The sequence below is a fragment of the Oncorhynchus mykiss genome, chromosome 21 (genome assembly GCF_013265735.2).
Source record: "Oncorhynchus mykiss isolate Arlee chromosome 21, USDA_OmykA_1.1, whole genome shotgun sequence".
In the NCBI taxonomy this organism is placed as follows: domain Eukaryota; kingdom Metazoa; phylum Chordata; class Actinopteri; order Salmoniformes; family Salmonidae; genus Oncorhynchus; species Oncorhynchus mykiss.
This window is the reverse complement of record NC_048585.1, coordinates 38,702,776-38,722,687: the sequence shown is the minus strand read 5'-3', so window position 1 is coordinate 38,722,687 and position 19,912 is coordinate 38,702,776. Positions and strand designations below refer to the sequence as shown.

At 42.2% G+C, this 19,912-nt stretch overlaps 1 protein-coding gene across 3 annotated transcripts in view; it reads right to left on the bottom strand.

Moving 5' to 3' along the window:
* Positions 1-1,885: 1,885 nt before the first annotated feature.
* The window catches only part of LOC110500343 (myotubularin), a 58,719-nt gene continuing 40,692 nt past the window's right edge, over positions 1,886-19,912 (bottom strand). Inside the window, exons 10-16 of one of the 3 annotated variants that reach the window (XM_021577659.2) lie at positions 19,716-19,901; positions 19,201-19,356; positions 18,869-18,916; positions 18,404-18,496; positions 15,142-15,255; positions 13,707-13,883; positions 1,886-4,965 (exon numbers count right to left, since the gene is read on the bottom strand). In XM_021577659.2, coding sequence (XP_021433334.2) covers positions 4,786-4,965; positions 13,707-13,883; positions 15,142-15,255; positions 18,404-18,496; positions 18,869-18,916; positions 19,201-19,356; positions 19,716-19,901 — 954 coding nt within the window. In that variant the 3' untranslated portion in view covers positions 1,886-4,785. Of the gene's footprint in view, positions 4,969-13,706; positions 13,884-15,141; positions 15,256-18,403; positions 18,497-18,868; positions 18,917-19,200; positions 19,357-19,715; positions 19,902-19,912 lie in introns of all 3 variants that reach the window. The other 2 variants (XM_036957768.1, XM_021577658.2) reach the window with 2 other exon arrangements.

The following is a 19,912-nucleotide window of genomic DNA, read 5'->3' as shown; positions in this document are numbered from 1 at the left end:
AAGGTCTGGCATTCAATCCAACTTGCTATGGGAATGTTTACTTACGGCAGTGCCTTTGTTTACAAACTACTGTCCATGCATAGACTTCTTATTGTGGAAAATGTAATAATCTACTTGTCAGAGGAGTCTACTTGGTAGTAGTAGTAGGTTTTAACAGTTCCCATGAACCATTCTGGCATTTCATTTGACCAAGGGGGAAAAAGAGCTACTCCTTAAACACCGAAATTCGAGTTTGATTGAATCACACACCAGGTTTCACAATCACAGGTAAAGAACCAAAAGGAACTGAATAGGTTCCCGATTGAATCAAATATCCCACGAATCATGATTCAAACATGATTTACTGTCCTCTCTTCTATGTTAGAAAGCAAAAATGCCCGTAAGGTAAAATAAAACAAACTAAAGAAACTAAATTTATGGAACAACAAATCCACAAATTATTAACCAACCATTCAAAGCAACAAAAAAAGACATGTCTTATTACTTTCCTTTTTATAAAACGTGTCAAATTACACAAAATACAATTATATTTTACAACAATATAACTTTTCTACAGTAAAATAGGTTTTGTTTGAGGTAATTATACTGAACACAAATATAAAAGAAACATGTAAAGTGTTGGTCCCATGTTTCATGAGCTGAAATAAAAGATCCCACAAATCTTTCATATGCAAAAAAAAGCATATTTCTCTAAATTTTGTGCACAAATGTGTTACATCCCTGTTAGTGAGCATTTCTCATTTGCCAAGATAATCCATCCACCTGACAGGTAAAACGCCACTCTAAAATGTGGAGTTTTGTTACACAACACAATGCCCAGATGTCTCAAGTTGAGGGAGTGTGCAATAGGCATGCTGGCTGCAGGAATGTCCACCAGAGCTGTTGCCAGAGAATTTCATGTTAATTTCTCTACCATAAGCCGCCTGCAAGAGAATTTGGCAGTACGTCACAATCTGCCTCATAACCGCAGACCATGTGTAACCCCATCAGCCCAGGACCTCCACATCCGGCTTCTTCACCTGCGGGAATGTCTCAGCCCAGCCACCTGGACAGTTTATGAAATTGTGGGTTTGCACAATTGAAGATTTTCTGCACAAGCAGTCTCAGGAAAGCTCATCTGCGCGCTCGTTGTCCTCACCAGGGTCTCGACCTGACAGCAGTTCGGCGTCGTAACCGACTTCAGTGGGGACATTATCACCATCGATGGCCATTGGTACACTGGAGAAGTGTGCTCTTCACGGATGAATCCTAGTTTCAACTGCACCGGGCAGATGGCATACGGCGTCATGTGGGTGAGCGGTTTGCTGATGTCAACGTTGTGAACAAAGTGCCCCATGGTGGCGGTGGGGTTATGGTATGGGCAGGCATAAGCTACAGACAACGAACACAATTGCATTTTAACAATGGCAATTTGAAAGCACAAAGATACCATGACAAGATCCAGAGGCCCATTGTCGTTGTCATTCGGCGCTATCCCGTTTCAGCATAATATTGCACGGCCCCATGTCGCAAGGATCTGTCACACAAAACCTGGAAGATGAATGACCTGCATACTCAACAGCCATGTCACCCATTGAGCATGTTTGGGATGCTCTGGATCGACGTGTACGACAGCATGTTCCAGTTCCCGCCAATAACTTAGCACAGCCATTGAAGAGGAGTGGGACAACATTCCATAGGCCACAATCAACAGCCTGATAAACTCAATGTGAAGATGTGTTGCGCTGCATGAGGCAAATGGTGGTCACACCAGATACTGACTGGTTTTCTGATCCATGCCCCTACCTTTGTTTTTAAGGTATCTGTTACCAACAGATGCAGATCTGTATTCCCAGTCATGTGAAATCCATAGATTAGGCCCTAATGAATTTAATTAAATTGACTGATTTCCTTATATGAACTGTAACTCAGTAAAATCTTTGAAATTGTTGCATGTTGCATTTATATTTTTGTTCAGTGTACATCAGTTACTGTACTTGTACAAAGTAAAAAATAAAAATAGATTTTTGTCTTTTACATTTTTCGCTAAAAATAATCAACCAACTAACACAATCAAACAAAGTCTTCTGCGATGTGGTTATTTTTCCCTTGCAGTGTCGTTTTTTACTTTCCCCTGCTTATTGAGGCCAAAGACTTCCAAAGTGCTGCATTCTGGTGAGGCATTAGGGAGCCGCTAGTGCCCTCATTCTTTCCCCACCACCACCTTTCAACATGGGTGACCCCGCACAAGCCTTCTAAGTCATATCTATTCATTCTTTTGTATGGCGTTGCCATATCCAGTATGGTGACCGTTTTAAAACAAGCGTAACCCACCCGAAGAGTCTTCACGAGAACGAACCCACAGCAACCCATCAACAGTTTCCTTTCCCCATCTTTCTCCCCCCTGACGACGAATCAGGATTTGACTTTCCCACGCCACAACAAATCAGGTGCTTCCTTTTTCCTGCCACAACCAATTGGGTGCTTTCTTTCCCTTTCTCCCCGCCACAGAGGAACGATAACAAAGACAAAATGTATAGTTTGAGCAGAGAGGAAGAGGTGAAGCGAGAGGTTTCACTCCTGCCAAAATATATTTTACAAATTGCCCAATGTGTTTCTATGGGCTAATTTTTGACCTAAGCTTGTCGCCTGCCTTCTTGCCTTTGGGTCAACAACTCCCATTGCTGGGGCAGAGACATGAGCATCTCATTATATACAGATCTCTGGTTTGGGTACAAAACGTCTACCTGAGGTTGAACCTCAGGTGGTCAAAGGCACAGAACTGGACCCGACCAGCGGTCCCGAGAACACTGGACCTGCCCTTTAAAAAGAGTTACTAAACATTTCTAGACTTCTTTTTACTAATCTTATCCCAAATCTTATCTCAAACTCTATGGTAGTTATTGTCCAAAGAACTGTATCTTGTCTGAGAATACTTGGGACACCTTATTGTTGTCCCTTGAAAGTTTTCAAACTATTCTGGACTTTTCCACCGATCTTACCTCACCTCTGGTTGTTGCTCTTGTCAAAATAACTTTTTCCTGCCCATAGTCTTTTGGAGAAAACTCTGTGGAAGTCCTAAAACCTTTAAACTCAAGCAAACTTGATCTAAACCAATTTTGCTCCCTGGATTTAGATAAAGTGTTTTGAGATAAATGTTTAATCACGGAATGAGCAGTAGGCAAAACAGCGCCTCTGTCCGCCCCACGGCCGTTGTTATCGTTTTTGTTTTGTTGACGAAGCAGAGCTGGGGAGCGTTGCAGATCGTGGTAAAAAAAATGGCATTACATATGCTTCTATTCATGTGCAATGATGTCGGAGGGAAATAACCAGAATTAGTTGTTTGCAGTAACTTCGTTGTTATAATCGCAAATGGATGTGGCAGTTTCACCATTAGGGATTTCAGGTTTAAGTTTATGCCAAGAGGAGTTTGACTGGTTTTAAGGTGACAGGTTCTAAGGTTCTCAAGTTTTACGTTGGCAAAATGAGAGTCCTGTTGATGCAGAACTTTATTGGACTGACTGAGTGGACCTAGCCTGGTGCCAGATCGGTTTGTGCTGTCTTGCCAATTCCTATGGTCATTGTCATACTTGACATGCATGAGTTCGCAAGACAGCACTAACAGATCTGGGACCAGGCTAGGGTGGACATTGTTGGAGATAAAAACTCACAGCTCCTCTAATAAAAACCAATACAACTCAGTGTCCTGTCTCTCCATAGACCTTCTACAGTAAAATACATGGGGATACTGGACCCACTGGACATCTCATAGAGTGGACTACAGACAACCCCTGATAAATGCAAGGACTTAGGGCTGTTACGAATGTATGCAATAAACTGAAGGACGCAGATATTCAGAGAATTTAAGTGAGTTGGGACTGGGGAACTGCAGGGTTTGTACTTACCCAACTTATGGGAGTTTACCCAACTTATTACTGAAGTTACTCTAGTTTGTTATCCACACTTAACTGGTTGACTGGACTGGTATTGCTCATATTGAGGACATTTGTACAGGTGCACACTGATTTAAGTCAGCCAAATGCACTAATAGTCAAACGTTCTCTTTTTAGTATGTTTGTCATAACAGTTTAACAATGCCCTTTTCAGGTCTTGGAGTTGACACAGTGTACAGAGTTCAAGAGGAGCAGGGGCTATGTTCCCATTCTTTACTCTTCTGGAAGTGTGCACTCATTCACCCCCCCCTCCTCTCATGGATTTAAAATTAATGGACTGGTGTGAGTAATACGATGGAAACTCCCTCCAGCCTGCTTTTACCGATGCAATGCTGGGGAGTAAATGAGTGCACACTATGTAAAGTGTAGAGAATCGTAATGCAGCCATTGAGTTTTAACCTTTCACACGTCCTTTATAGTTTATCTACAACACACTGAGTATTTATTTTATTTCGTATTAAGGCTTCTCTGTTTTTGCAGAAAAAAAAACGTTATACAAAAGTTGTCAAAAGGCTGTACTGTGACATATTGCATAATCACCATAGTTAAGTTTTTGTTATGGTCATACGTCATGATTTCCATGTTATTTATCATCTCCATTATTACTTTACTAACGCTATGTACAAAAAAACAACTTATTGTGTCTGTGTCAGGGTCAAATTACATGTCGATTCAGGAAGTGAATTGAAATTCTAATTCAAGAATCTGAAAAGTTCCTATTTGGAATAAATTTCACTTTTCAAATCTTAAATTAGGAATTCTATTTCCTTTGATTCATTGACTCAATTGATATCGAAGTAACCTCAACCCTGATGAACAAACACACACTCACGTGTGTGTTTGAGTACCCCACTCAGAAAGGGGTGTGCAGGTGATTGATGTGCTGCGTGGGCGAGGCCGCATTGGAGGCAGAGCTATTTGATAGGTGGGAGGAGTTAGGGGAGGAGTCAGTGAGCTGCAGTTCCTCTAGTTTCTTCAGGTATTCGTCTCTCAGTGCCAGGAGCTCCATGTAACGCTGTTCCACTGGACTCTGCTGCTGTAGAATAGAGACAGATAGAGTACGATAGGATAAAATAGATTACAACCACCACCAGGTGGAAGCAAAGAGAGAGAAATGAGAGGAGGGAGATGGATGATGGGGAACGAGTAGGGAGCAGAATGAGGAGGGGAGAGTGAGAGAGGGGGTAGAGAGAGGAGGTGTGGGGGAGAGAGAAAAAAAGACTTGAATGATATGCAAACAATGCAAAAAGATCAGCATATAAACAAACAGAGGTATACAGACAGATTTTTTATTTTTACATGTACATTCTACGCACATTTTACATACAAAGCATTTTTTACAGTATATAGCAAGAATATAGTTATTTGATATACATTACATCTGTATAGATAGTACTTAAACACATACAGCAGGGGTGTCAAACTCATTCCTGCTGATCTTTGTTTTTTCCTTATAATTAAGCCCGAGACAACCAGGTGAGGGGAGTTCTTTACTAATTAGCAACCTTATTTCATCAACCTAATACAAGAGAAGAGTGAAAACCCACAGAAACATGGCCCTACGTGGAGTGAGTTTGACAAGTGACATACTGTATACATTATATATAGTGTTTTCAGTCAACTATTACAGTATATTCGGAAAGTATTCAGATCCACACACAATACCCCATGATGACAAAGCAAAAACAGGTTTTTAGACATTTTTGAACATTCATAAAAATAAACACAGAAAAATCACATTTACATAAGTATTCAGACCCTTTACTCAGTACTTTGTTGAAGCACTTTTGGCAGCGATTACAGCCTCGAGTCTTCTTGGGTAGGACGCTACAAGCTTTGGGGTTTCATTATTCTCTGCAGATCCTCTCAAGCTCTGTCAGGTAGGATGGGGAGTGTTGCTGCACAGCTATTTTCAGGTCTCTCCAGAGATGTTCGATCGGGTTAGGGCTCTGGCTGGGCCACTCAAGGACATTCAGAGACTTGTCCCAAAGCCACTCCTGCATTGTCTTGGCTGTGTGCTTAGTGTCATTGTCCTGTTGGAAGGTGAACCTTCTCCCCAGTCCGAGGTCCTGAGCATGTTTTCATCAAGAGTATTTATCTGGTCAATGTATTATGTCTGTTTGTAACAGTGTGTTATACAGTTGAAGTCGGAAGTTTACATACAGTTAGGTTGGAGACATTAAAACTCTTTTTCAACCACTCCACAAATGTCTTGTTAACAAACTATAGTTTTGGCAAGTCGGGTTAGGACATGTACTTTGTGCATGGCAAGTCATTTTCCAACAATTGTTTTCAGACAGATTTCAGACAGACACTGTATAACAATTCCAGAAGTTTACATACACTAAGTTGACTGTGCCTTTAAACAGCTTGGAAAATTCTAGAAAATGCTGTCATGGCTTTAGAAGCTTCTGGTAGGCTAATTGACATCATTTGAGTCAATTGGAGGTGTACCTGTGGATGTATTTCAAGGCCTACCTTTAAACTCAGTGCCTCTTTGCTTGACATCATGGGAAAATCTAAATAAATCAGCCAAGACCTCAGAAAAAAATGTGTAAACCTCCACAAGTCTGGTTCATCCTTGGGAGCAATTTCCAAACACCTATGTTCATCTGTACAAACAATAGTATGCAAGTATAAACACCAAGGGACCACGCAGCCGTCATACCGCTCGGGAAGGAGACGCGTTCTGTCTCCTAGAGATGAACGTGCCTTGGTGCGGGGAAAAAAAAAAAAAAAAAGTGCAAATCAATCCCAGAACAGCAGCAAATGACCTTGTGAAGATGCTGGAGGAAACCGGTACAAAAGTATCTATATTCACAGTAAAACAAGTCCTATATCGACATTACCTGAAAGGCCGCTCAGCAAGGAAGAAGTCACTGCTCCAAAACCACCATAAAAAAGCCAGACTACGGTTTGCAACTGCACATGGGGACAAAGATCGTACTTTTGGAGAAATGTCCAATTTGTTTCAACAGACAAGAGAACTGTTTGGCCATAATGACCATCTTTATGTTAGGAGGAAAAAGGGGGAGGCTTGTAAGCCGAAGAACATCATCCCAACCGTGAAGCACGGGGGTGGCAGCATCATGTTGTGGGGGTGCTTTGCTGCAGGAGGGACTGGTGCACTTTACAAAATAGATGGCATCATGAGGATGGGAAATTAAGTGGATATATTGAAGATATATTGAAGCAACATCTCAAGAAGTCAGGAAGTTAAGGCTTGGTTGCAAATGGGTCTTCAAAATGGACAATGACCCCAAGCATACTTCCAAAGTTGTGGCAAAATGGCTCAAGGACAACAAAGTTGAGGTATTGGAGTGGCCATCCCAAAGCCCTGACCTCAATCCCATAGAATATTTGTGGACAGAACTGAAAAAGCATGTGCGAGCAAGAAGGCCTACAAACCTGACTCAGTTACACCAGCTCTATCAGGAAGAATGGGCCAAAATTCACCCAACTTAATGTGGGAAGCGTGTGGAAGTACAGCTGAATTGTTTGATCCAAGTTAAACAATTTAAAGGCAATGCTACCAAATACGAGTGTATTTAAACTTCTGACCCACTGGGAATGTGAGGAAATAAATAAAAGCTGAAATAAAAAATTCTCTACTATTATTCTGACATTTCACATTTTTAAAATAAAGTGGTGATCCTAACTGACCTAAGACAGAGAATTCTTACTGTGATTAAATGTCAGTAATTGTGGAAAAACTGAGTTTAAATGTATTTGGCTAAGGTGTATGTAAACTTCAGAATTCAACTGTATGTGAATATGTGATTGTATTATAAATTGTATTTTAATGTTTAAGGACTCTTGGAATATTAGTCCAAATGAGGACTAACAGAGATCCTAATAAAATCAAACCTCTCTGTACTTTGCTACATTCATATTTCCCTCAATCCTGACTAGTCTCAGTCACTGCTGCTGAAAAACATCCCTACAGCATGATGTTGCCACCACCATGCTTCACCGTCGGCATGGTGCCAGGTTTCCTCCAGAGGTAATGCTTGGCATTCAGGCCAAAGAGTTCAATCTTAATTTCATCAGACCAGAGAATCTTGTTTCTCATTTACTGAGAGTCCTTTAGGTGCCTTTTGGCAGACTCCAAGCGGGCTGTTGTGTCTTTTACTGAGGAGTGGCTTCACTCTACCATAAAGTCCTGATTGGTGGAGTGCTGCAGAGATGGTTGTCCTTCTGGAAGGTTCTCCCATCTCCACAGAGGAACTTTGGAGCCCTGTCAGAGTGACCATCGGGTTCTTGGTCACCTCCCTGACCAAGGCCCACCTCCCCCAACTGCTCAGTTTGGCAGAGTTTTGTGGTTCCAAACTTCTTCAATTTAAGAATGATGTTGCCCACTGTGTTCTTGGGGACCTTCAATGCTGCAGAAATGTTTTGGTACCCTTCCCCAGATCTGTGCCTCGACATAATCCTGTCTCGGAGCTCTACAGATAATTCCTTCAACCTCATGGCTTGGTTTTTGATCTGACATGCACTGTCAACCGTGGGACCTTATATAGACAGGTGTGTGCCTTTCCAAATCAATTGAATTTACCACAGATGGACTCCAATCAAGTTGTAGAAACATCTAAAGGATGATCAATGGAAACAGGATGCACCTGATCTCAATTTTGAGTCTCGTAGCAAAGGGTCTGAATACTTATGTAAATAAGTACCCTATATTTTCTAACTGTTCTGTTTCACATACAGTACATTCAAAACCTTTCTAAATCGCATAGTATGTACAGATTGTAAGATAAGGATGAACATTTTTCCTATAAATATTATTATATTGAAGATTGATTGACTATGGCTTTCCAAATCTCCAAACAGTGCTATTTGTAGGGTTCATTTGGGGTAAATGTTGTGTTTTCAAGCCATTAATGAATCTTACCAGAAACTAGTTACATAATGTAGGTGCAATATCAGAATAAGTGATCTAATGATTTGAGATGGTTGTACGCCCATAACATTCTGTTGTTGGCAATAATTTTGTATAATAATTTTAATAGTATCAAGTATCACTTGATAAATCATGTGCCATGGAATCGGCACATTAACAATCTCTTCCCAACTACTTTTTCAACCTGTATGGCACCGCTGTCAACATGTTGGTCCTCAAATGAAATGGTTATATTTTTCTATTTATTAACATGTTTTGGTGCCAATTTTAGTCTTTAACAAAGGACAGACAAAAACGTTTCTCTACCTTCTCCACTTGCCTCCAGTTTTGCGGGTAATGTTGCTATCAGTTGGTTCTAATTTTAGATAACAAAAATACACTGAAATGTTTTCTCTAACCGCACATTACATTACTCCAACTTTACTGTTCACAAAATCATTAGCAAAGATAGTTCTGTATTTATTTTTATTCCATAAAGATTTTATTTTAGATCAATTAGTATATTGGAGTTTAACCATAATATTTGTTCTGTCTTTTCTAGGGGATGAAACTGGAATTGCAACGGGCTTTGTATGGCTTGTTTTAGAAAGGGAAATAATTAGAAAATGGTTCCATTTTCAATGAACTGAAAGTGAGAGGTTCTAATCTGGATTGAGGTTTAATGATTTAATATTTAATCATTTTAGCTTCCTGAACTCATATTCATTACACAAATAAGCATGTTTAATTTTGTCTGGTTTATCGTTCCAAATAATGTTCAATATTTGTTGCTTATATAATGAAAAAAAAAAAATTTCAGAATAGGCAGGGCCATAAGTAAATAGGTAAACTGGGATATGACTAAAGAATTAAAATCAGGGAGATTTTTCCACAAATAGACCCTACTACACAAAGGACTCAATCCTGACTTGAGATTCAATAAGACTTTTTCGTGTCAATTCTGCATTGATATTAATGTGAGGTTCCTCTTTAAAAAAGGTATTGTCGGATAGTATTCATTCTGATCAGACAGGTTTTTTACATGGACAATACATTGGAGAAAATATAAGACAAGTACTGGAAACAATAGAATACTATAAAACATCTGGGAAACCAGGACTGGTATTCATGGCAGATTCTGAAAAGGCTTTTGATAAAGTACAACTAGAATTTATATATAACGGCCAAGACTATTTTAATTTTGGAGAATCTCTTATATAATGGGTTCAAGTTATTTGTTTGTTAGTTAGTAAAACAACAAATAATGTCTACTTCTCAGAAATAAATAAACTGTCGGCGTAAAACAAGGTTGTCCACTGTCGGCGTATCTATTTAATATGGCCATCAAAATGTTAGCTATTAACATCAGATCAAACAATTATATAGAGGGGCTAGAAAACCAAGGACTAAAAACAAAGGTGTCATTGCATGCTGACAACTCAAGTTTCCTCTTAAATCTGCAATCTGGATCCCTGCAGTCTCAGAGGATCTAGATAATTTTTCTAACCTCTCTGGATTACAACTGAACTATTGCACGATAAGTGTACAATATTACGTATTAGATTGCTAAAAAAATACAACTTCTACATTACCGTGTAGTTTACCCAAAAAATTATCTGACGGTGAAGTGGACATACTCAGTATTCATATCCCTAAAGAAAGAAAATTAATTCACTACAACAAATTTCAATTGAAAGTTGAGAAAAATAGGAAATAACATCTTGCTACCATAGAACAGAGTGCTGACTGGAGAGCTGGATTAAATTTTCTCCTGAAATTACATGCCTGGTCCTTCAGGTCCTGAAGCAAGGATATTCTTGTTACCATTTGAAAGGAAACACTTTGAAGTTGGTGGAAATGTGAAATTAATGTAGGATAATATAACACATTAGATCTGGTAAAAGAAAAGAAAAATAAAAAAAAAACTTTGGGGGGTATTTTTTGTACCATCATCTTTGAAATGCAAGAAAAAGGCATTCATGTATTATTCCAGCCCAGGCGCAAGTTAGATTTTGCAGCGTTTTTTTCCAAAGTTTTAGACTGAACCAATGAATCATTGCATTTCTGTTCAAAATGTAGCATCAAGACTGCCCAAATTAAGGCCTCCCGGATGGCGCAGTGGTCTAGCTGTGCAACCAGAGACTCTGGGTTTGAGCACAGGCTCTGTTGCAGTCGGCCGCGACCGGGAGGTCCATGGGGCGACACACAATTGGCCTAGTGTCGTCCGGGTTAGGGAGGGTTTGGCCGGTAGGGATATCCTTGTCTCATCGCGCACTAGCGACTCCTGTGGCGGGCCGGGTCGCTAGGTGCACGGTGTTTCCTCAGACACATTGGTGCGGCTGGCTTCCAGGTTGGATGCACGCTGTGTTAAGAAGCAGTTGGGTTGTGTTTCGGAGGACGCATGACTCTCAACCTTCGTCTCTCCCGAGACCGTATAAGAGTTGTAGCGATGAGACAAGACAGTAACTACTAACAATTGGATACTACAAAAAAAAAAAAAAAAAAAAATATATATATATATATATATATTTTAAAGACTGCCCAAATGTGCCTAATTGGTTAATTAATAACTTTATGTTCATAACTCTGCACTCTCCTCAAACAATAGCATGGTATTCTTTCAATGTTATAGCACTGTAATAGTAAATTGGACAGTGCAGTTAGAGTAACAAGAATTTAAGCTTTCTGCCAATATCAGATATGTCTATGTCCTGGGAAATGTTCTTACTTACAACCTCATGCTAATCGCATTAGTGCACATTAGCTCAACCGTCCCGCGGGTGGGACACCAATCGGTAGAGATCCTTAACATCACAACACTGAAGTCTAAAGGGCCTCCAGTTTTTTAGATGGATTGGATCTTTATACTTACCAACTGGGTCCTGTTTCAGTAATAGTGAAATCAGACCTTCTTGCTGACTACCTGATAGTTTACAATTTTTGTAGGAGTGGTTAAAATTTGAGTACATCAAATAAAAATTGATATACCTCAACTGGTAGGCCATCCAGCCCTGGAGTTTTCCCTGGCTTAAAGGCTTTAATTGCATCAAGAAGTTCCTCCTCTACAATTTGTCCATCACATCACACAGTCTCCTCCATCACACAGTCTTTCGGTACAGCTGTTCATTTTACAGTATTAGGAAAAAAATCCTTACAGTTAACTTCAGTTAGTGGAAATGGAGGAGACCGAAAAGAGAACATATGCTTAAAGTATTTTGCTTCCTCTATCAAAATATAATTTGGTGAATCATGGTTGACTGTGTGTGTGTGTGTGTGTGTGTGTGTGTGTATTGTGTAAAGAGGATTTTCAACTCCAGTGACTCAGGCCTTGCCGAGGGTGGCCAGGGATGTTTCGGCTAGAGTGGGTATGTGTGTGAGGATGGTAGGGGGGGTTAAAAGAGCTAGATGGTAAGAAGGGTGTTCAGGGGTGTGTGTGTGTGTGTAAGAACTGGAGGGGGCAGGCAGAGGGTGCTCTACACACATACACAATTATTATTTAATTTACACACACACACACACACCACACCGCAAGCCCTATAGGACGCCACGGCATCACTGCTGCCAAACCAACCAATCCCCAGAGTTGATACTTCACAATCAGACTGACCACAAGATACCCCCAACTAATTGTCCAGTGTATTTGACTGACAGTATGGTATATTCTGAGTTTTGGCTAAATCCTAACAAAACGTCAGCTAGCCCACTAGCTACCTGGATTATCAAAATCAATAAAATACATTTTTATTCACCTTTATTCACCTTACAGTGAAATGCTTACTTACAACCTCTTAACCAACAACAAGAAAATACCAACAAAAAAAAAGTAAGAGGTAAGAATAACAAATAATTAAAGAGCAGCAGTAATATATAGGAGGTGCCGGTACAGAGTCAATGTGCGGGGGCACCTGTGTCAAGGCAATTGAGGTAATATGTACATGTAGGTAGAGTTATTAAAGTGACTATGCATAGATAACAACAGAGAGTAGAAGCAGCATAGAAGAGAGGGAGGAGGTCAATGCAAATAGGCTGGGTGGTCATTTGATTAGCTGTACAGGAGTCTTATGGTTTGGGGGTAGAAGCTGTTTAGAAGCCTGTTGGACCTAGATTTGGCGCTCCGGTACCATTTACCGTGCGGTAGCAGAGAGAACAGTCTATGAATAGGGTGGCTGGAGTCTGACAATTTTTAGGGCCTTCTTCTGACACTGCCTGGTATAGAGGTCCTGGACGGCAGGAAGCTTAGCCCCGGTGATGTACTGGGCCGGGCCATACGCACTACCCTCTGTAGTGTCTACGGGCCATACCAGGCAACTGCTCAGGATCATCAGGATGCTCTCGATGGTGCAGCTGTAAAACCTTTTGAGGATCTGAGGACCCACGCCAAATCTTTTCAGTTTCCCGAGGGGGAATGGGTTTTGTCGTGCCCTCTTCATGAATGTCTTGGTGTGCTTGGACCATGTTAGTTTGTTGGTGATGTGGATGCTAAGGAACATGAAGCTCTCAACCTGCTCCACTACAACCCCGTCGATGAGAATGGAGGCGTGCTCGGTCTTCCTTTTCCTGTAGTCCACAATCATCTCCTTTGTCTTGATCACGTTGAGAGAGAGGTTGTTGCCCTTCCACCACATGGTCAGGTCTCTGACCTCCTCCCTATTACATTTATGTTATAAATTTGTAACATCAGTTGTGATCGTTATAACAGTATTAGTTTTGGCCTTATGAACCAGGGTCTAGATAACGATACAGTATATTAGCTGGACTAAATGTGTGTTATGACTGTGTAATGTCAGTTGTCATAAGCGGCCATTATGACAGCGTTATGTAGCCTTATTACAGAGGGTAAAGTGTAACAGTACTTTCATTTATTCTCCATCCATCCTCCCATCCCGCTCTACCTGTTGTCGTATGCGTGGGTTCCAGCGGATGTAATAAGTCACCCAAAGCTCTAGGTGTCTCATGCTGGCTACGGGGTAGAGGACCCTACTGGACTCAGGAGTGTAGAAGGGGTTCAGGTAGGAAGTAGAGTCACTGTTCACCAACGACCACAGGGACACTGTCTTAGACCGTACCTCCTGGAGAGAGAGAAATAGAGAAGAAGAAAAATGATTGGTTTAGAGAGAGCGTGAGAGAGAAGGATGGAGGAAGAGGGAGAAGGTTCAGGTTCATCAATGACCACAGAGAAACCATCTTAGACAGCACCACCTGGTGAAAAGAATAACACTTTAGTTAAAGAGAGAGAGAGAGGTGGGAAGTATCACTGTTCACCAACGACCACAGAGACATCGTATTACACCGAACCTCCATGAGAGGGAGATGGAAGGGAAGAACACAAATTGAGAGCGAGGGGTGTAGAAAGGGTTGAGGTTAGGAGGACTGTTGACCTAACCTAACGTAGCAGGGGTAGAAAGACGCCTGAGCCGAGTTCACACTTCTGTTAGGTTGAAAATACCGCATCCCTGATAACGTTTTCTGGCGACTCCGCATAGGCTACTTTTGACCAGGGACCACAGAAGCACGTCTTAGACCACCCCTCCTGGAGAGAGAGGGATAGTGGGAGAAAGATCAGACGTTTTTATCCAACGCAACCTACAGTTAATAGATATATTTAGCTTATGGCCCACGCTTGAATCAAACCCTGAATTACCTGAGCCATTGGCACCACAGATAGATGGAGAGCAAACTAAAGAAAGAGCGGATACAGCAATGAGTCTCTGGACCAATAATTAGACCCTTGTGCAATCTACAAATGTTTACACTGGGATGAAAAGGGAGAGGTGTGTGTAGATAAGAGGGTATCTGTGTTTTCTAGATGTGCTGTTACGCAGACAGTCTGTTTGTGTCAGAGTGAGTGCAGTGTGTACTAATGTGTGTTGCATCCCCCATAGTGCATTGTTATTGTCTGTTTGAAACTCAGAACCAGTGATGCGTCCCGTCTTTCTCCCTCTCTCTTCTGCTCTACTTCACATGATCAGGATGGAGAGAGGGAGGGAGCGTGGTTGGACAAAGAGAGGGAGAGAGAAATATTATAGACAGGGAAGGGTTGGAGATGAAGAGAGAGGGTTGGGAGAGAGAAATATTGTAGAGAGAAGAGAGGGTGTATTGGAAAGGAGGAAATTACCAAAAGATAGAGAAGTGGGGCTCTGACTCATTATGTTGTGATCTCAGATACTTGCAGTTGTAGAGGAACAGAGAGAGTGATAAACAGAGGGAGAAAAATAGATGGAGGAGAGAATGAGGAAAGTGACAGCATAACTTACGTTGGTGTCCCAGGTGAGTGAGTGAGTGAGTGAGTGAGTGAGAGTTAAAACAGATAGTAACAGTCTGACTTACGTTGGTGTCCCTGGCACTCTCACAGTTGTAGAGGAAGGTTCCAAAGCGACAGCTGAACAGGTGATCCAGGATGGTCATTAGGAGCCGCTCGTTGAACTCAAACGCTGTCGGGAACTGATGGGGAAATAAGGAAAGAAGAGAGGAGAAGGAGAAAGAGAGAAATGTAACGCCTGGATGGCTTTCACTTCAGCAGTGATAAATTCATGAACTTATTTGACGAAAAGAACATGATCATCAGAAAGCAAATTACGGACTCCTCTTTAAATCTACGTATTTCTCCAAAGCACAGTTGTCCTGAGTCTGCACAACACTGCCAGAACTTAGGATCAAGTGAGATACTCAAGTTTGTTAATACTATATCTCTTGACACATTGATGAAAATAGTCATGGCTTCTAAACCTTTAAGCTTGCATCCTGAACCCTATTCCAACTAAACTACTGAAAGAGCTGCTTCCTGTGCTTGGCCCTCCTATGTTGAGTATAATAAACAGCTCCCTATCCACCGGATGTGTACTCACTAAAAGTGACAGCAATAAAGCCTCTCTTGAAAAAGCCAAACCTTGACCCAGAAGATAGAAGGAAAAAAAACAAATCGGACCATATCGATTCTCCCATTCCTCTCAAATCTTTTGGAAAAAGCTGTTGCACAGCAACTCACTGCCTTCCTGAAGAATAACAATGTATACGAAACGCTTCAGTCTGGTTTTAGACCCCATCATAGCACTGAGACTGCACTCGTGAAGGTGGTAAATGACCTTTTAATGGCGTCAGACCAAGGCTCTGCATCTGTCCTCGTGCTCCTAGACCTTAGTGCTGCTTTTGATACCATCGATCACCACATTATTTTTGAGAGATTGGAAACCCAAATTGGTCTACACGGACAAGTTCTCGCCTGGTTTAGATCTTATCTGTCGGAAAGATAACAGTTTGTCTCTGTGTATGGTCTGTCCTCTGACAAATCAACTGTACATTTCGGTGTTCCGCAAGGTTCCGTTTTAGGCCCACTATTGTTTTCACTATATATTTTACCTCTTGGTGATGTCATTCGGAAACATAATGCTAACTTTCACTGCTATGCAGACGATACACAGCTGTACATTTCGATGAAACATGGTGAAGCCCCAAAATTGCCCTTCCTGGAAGCCTGCATTTCAGACATAAGGAAGTGGATGGTGACAATTTTTTTATTTTTTAAACTCGGACAAAACAGAGATGCTAGTTTTAGGTACCAAGAAACAAAGAGATCTTCTGTGGGATCTAACAATTCATCTTGATGGTTGTACAGTCGTCTCAAATAAAACTGTAAAGGACCTCAGCGTTACTCTGGACCCTGATTTCTCTTTTGACGAACATATCAAGACGGTTTCCAGGAAAGATTTTTTCCATCTACGTAACATTGCAAAAATCTGAAACTCTTTGTCCAAAAATTATGCAGAAAAATGTATCCATGCTTTTGTCACTTCTAGATTAGACTACTGCAATGCTCTACTTTCTGGCTACCCGGATAAAGCACTAAATAAACTTCAGTTAGTGCTAAACAAGGCTGCTAGAATCTTGACTAGAATCAACATTTTTTATCATATTACTCCAGTGCTAGCCTCTCTAGACTGGTTTCCTGTTAAGGCTAGGGCTGATTTCAAGGTTTTACTGCTAACCTACAAAGCATTACATGGAATTTCTCCTACCTATCTTTCCGATTTGGTCCTGCCGTACATACCTACACGTACTCTACGGTCACAAGACGCAAGCCTCCTTACTGTCCCTATAATTTCTAAGCAAACAGCTAGAGGCAGGGCTTTCACCTATAGAGATACATTTTTATGGAATGGTCTGCCTATCCATGTGAGAGACGCAGACTCGGTCTCGACCTTTAAGTCTTTATTGAAGACTCATCTCTCCAGTAGGTCCTATGATTGAGTGTAGTCTGGCCCAGGGGGGTTAAACTGAATGGAAAGGCACTGGAGCGACGAACCACCCTTGCTGTCTCTGCCTTGCCGGTTCCCATCTCTCCACTGGGATTCTCTGCCTCTAACCCTATTACGGGGGCTGAGTCACTAGCTTACTGGTGCTCTTCCATGCCGTCCCTAGAAGGGATGCGTCACTTGAGTGGGTTGAGTCTCTGACATGATCTTCCTGTCCGGGTTGGCGCCCCCCCCCCCAGGGTTTGTGCCGTGGGGGAGATCTTTGTGGGCTATACTCGGCCTTGTCTCAGGGTAGTAAGTTGGTGATTGAAGATATCCCGCTAGTGGGCTGTGATTGGGCAAACTGGGTGGGGATATATCCTGCCTGGTTGGCCCTGTCCGGGGGTATAGTCGGACGGAGCCAGAGTGTCCCCCGACCCCTCCTGTCTCAGCCTCCAGTAATTATGCTGCAATAGTTTATGTATCGTGGGGCTAGGGTCAGTCTGTTATACCTGGAGTATTTCTTCTGTCTTCTGTCTGTGTGAATTTAAGTATGCTCCCTCTAATTTTCTCTCTTCTCTAGGAGGACCTGAGCCCTAGGACCATGCCTCAGGACTACCTGCCTGATGACTCCTTGCTGTCCCCAGTCCACCTGGTCGTGCTGCTGCTCCAGTTTCAATGGTTCTGCCTGCAGCTATGGAACTCTGACCTGTTCACCGGACGTGCTACCTTGTCCCAGACCTGCTGTTTTCGACTCTCTCTCAACCGCACCTGCTGTCTTCTAACTCTGAATGATCGGCTATGAAAAGTCACATGACATTTACTCCTGAGGTGCTGACCTGTTGCACCCTCTACAACCACTGTGATTATTATTATTTGACCCTGCTGGTCATCTATGAACGTTTGAACATCTTGGCCATGTTCTGTTATAATCTCCACCTGGCACAGCCAGAAGAGGACTGGCCACCCCTCAGAGCCTGGTTCCTCTCTAGGTTTCTTCCTAGGTTCCTGCTGTTCTAGGGCGTTTTTCCTAGCCACCGTGCTTCTACATTTGCATTGCAAGCTGTTTGGGGTTTTAGGCTGGGTTTCTGTATAGCACTTTGTGACATCGGCTGATGTAAAAAGGGCTTCATAAATAAATTTGATTGCCTGACTGGTTTGAAAACAACTTGATGGCTGTCTCAGTTAATATTTCCTTGATTCCTTGCATCCTCTCTCCTTACTTCCTTCTCAAAACCCATTGGAGAAGAAGGGCACGAGAGGGACCTTAGGCCTTCTCACCAATATGGTTGAGAAGGTGGAGAAAGACAAATTGAGATAGAGTCGTAGCCAAACACAGGTGAGTGTGTGTGTGTACCTACCTGTTTGGTCATCTGCCAGACACAGTCTATGAACTGTACAAAGATAGGAGACCTATCCTGGTCTGCATGGTTCTTATCCCCGTGTCCTATCCTCTACACATACACAAACAGAGAAACGATATGGCGTGTTATCAGCTTCCTGTCACTGTAGCTTGTACTTTTTGGTCATTTACATACTGTAAGACAGAGGTGATATCTATGCAATCACACAGTCATAACATTGCAGAGAGTATAGGTGCCGTCAACAGGGAAGTTGTATAACAACTGGTACATCACTTGGGGTGACAATTGCAGCCCTGGGACTGATGCATGCAAGAGTGAGGGCACACATACGTTTCTAGAAATAATGAGTTATACAGAAAGAAAGAAAACTCTGAACATGGACAGCACAGAGTCTGGTTTTCCTGATCATAAATGTGATTAAATGTCCACGAGGAGAAAAAAAAAAGGCTTTGTCTGACTTACAGAGGCAAACTTGTGTCCGAAGCTGATCCACTCCTTCTCCAGCAGTACCTGAATGAATTAATAAATGTATATTTATACATCTAGTTGCCTCGTCAATTTGATTACAACAATTCATACATACATACCTGGAATCCATTGAGTGTGTGATAGTGGCTGTCCCCTGTTCTTCCCTTACCTCTTCCCCTTCTCTTCCACCCACCCTTCCTCCCTCCATCCCTCCTACTCACCTGAAAGCCCCTGAGGGTGCTGTAGTGGCTGCCCCCTCTTCATCACCCTTTCTCTTGCTCCTACCCTCCCTCCCTCTCCCCTTCTCTCCCATCCTTCTTACTCACCTGGAAGCCCCGGAGTGTGCGGTAGTGGCTGTCCAGCATCAGCATGGCCAGAGAGGTGAGCTGGGCTGTCCGGTCCCACCCATCACTACAGTGGACCACCACAGAGTTACCCCCCGATATCTTATCTGCTACCTGGATGGCTCCGGAGAGGACGAGCTGGAGAGAGGAGGAGAGTAAGAGCGTAAGAGAGAGCGAGAAAGAACAAGAGAGTTAAAGTCACTACAGTGGACCACCACACTGTTACCCCCACTGATCTTATCTGCTACCTGGATGGCTCCCAATTACACCAGCTAGAGGAGAGGGGTGTTGAGGTGTGTGTGTGTGCCAGGGTTGGGCTCAATTCTAATTGAAGGCAGTCAATTCAGGTAGCAAAATGTAAATTCTAATTCAATGATTGACAAAGACTTCCAGATAAACTGAAAGGGAGAAGTCATTTATTTTTTATTCAAATCACTTCCTGAATTGACTGACTTCAATTCGAATTGAGCCCAACCCTGGTGCGTGCACATCCCTACCTTGATGTGTTCTAGCCAGTGTGTAGACTCCAGACTAGACAGCCAGTGTGACTCCTCTACGTTGGGATAGACGATGTCCTTTAGCTTCTTCAGTGACTCTCTCATGACGTGGATGTTGTGTATGTCCAGAAACACCAGCTCAGCGTTCTGATAAGTGTCGTCTCCTTCGTAACCCCCACCCGTGGCCTATAGGGATG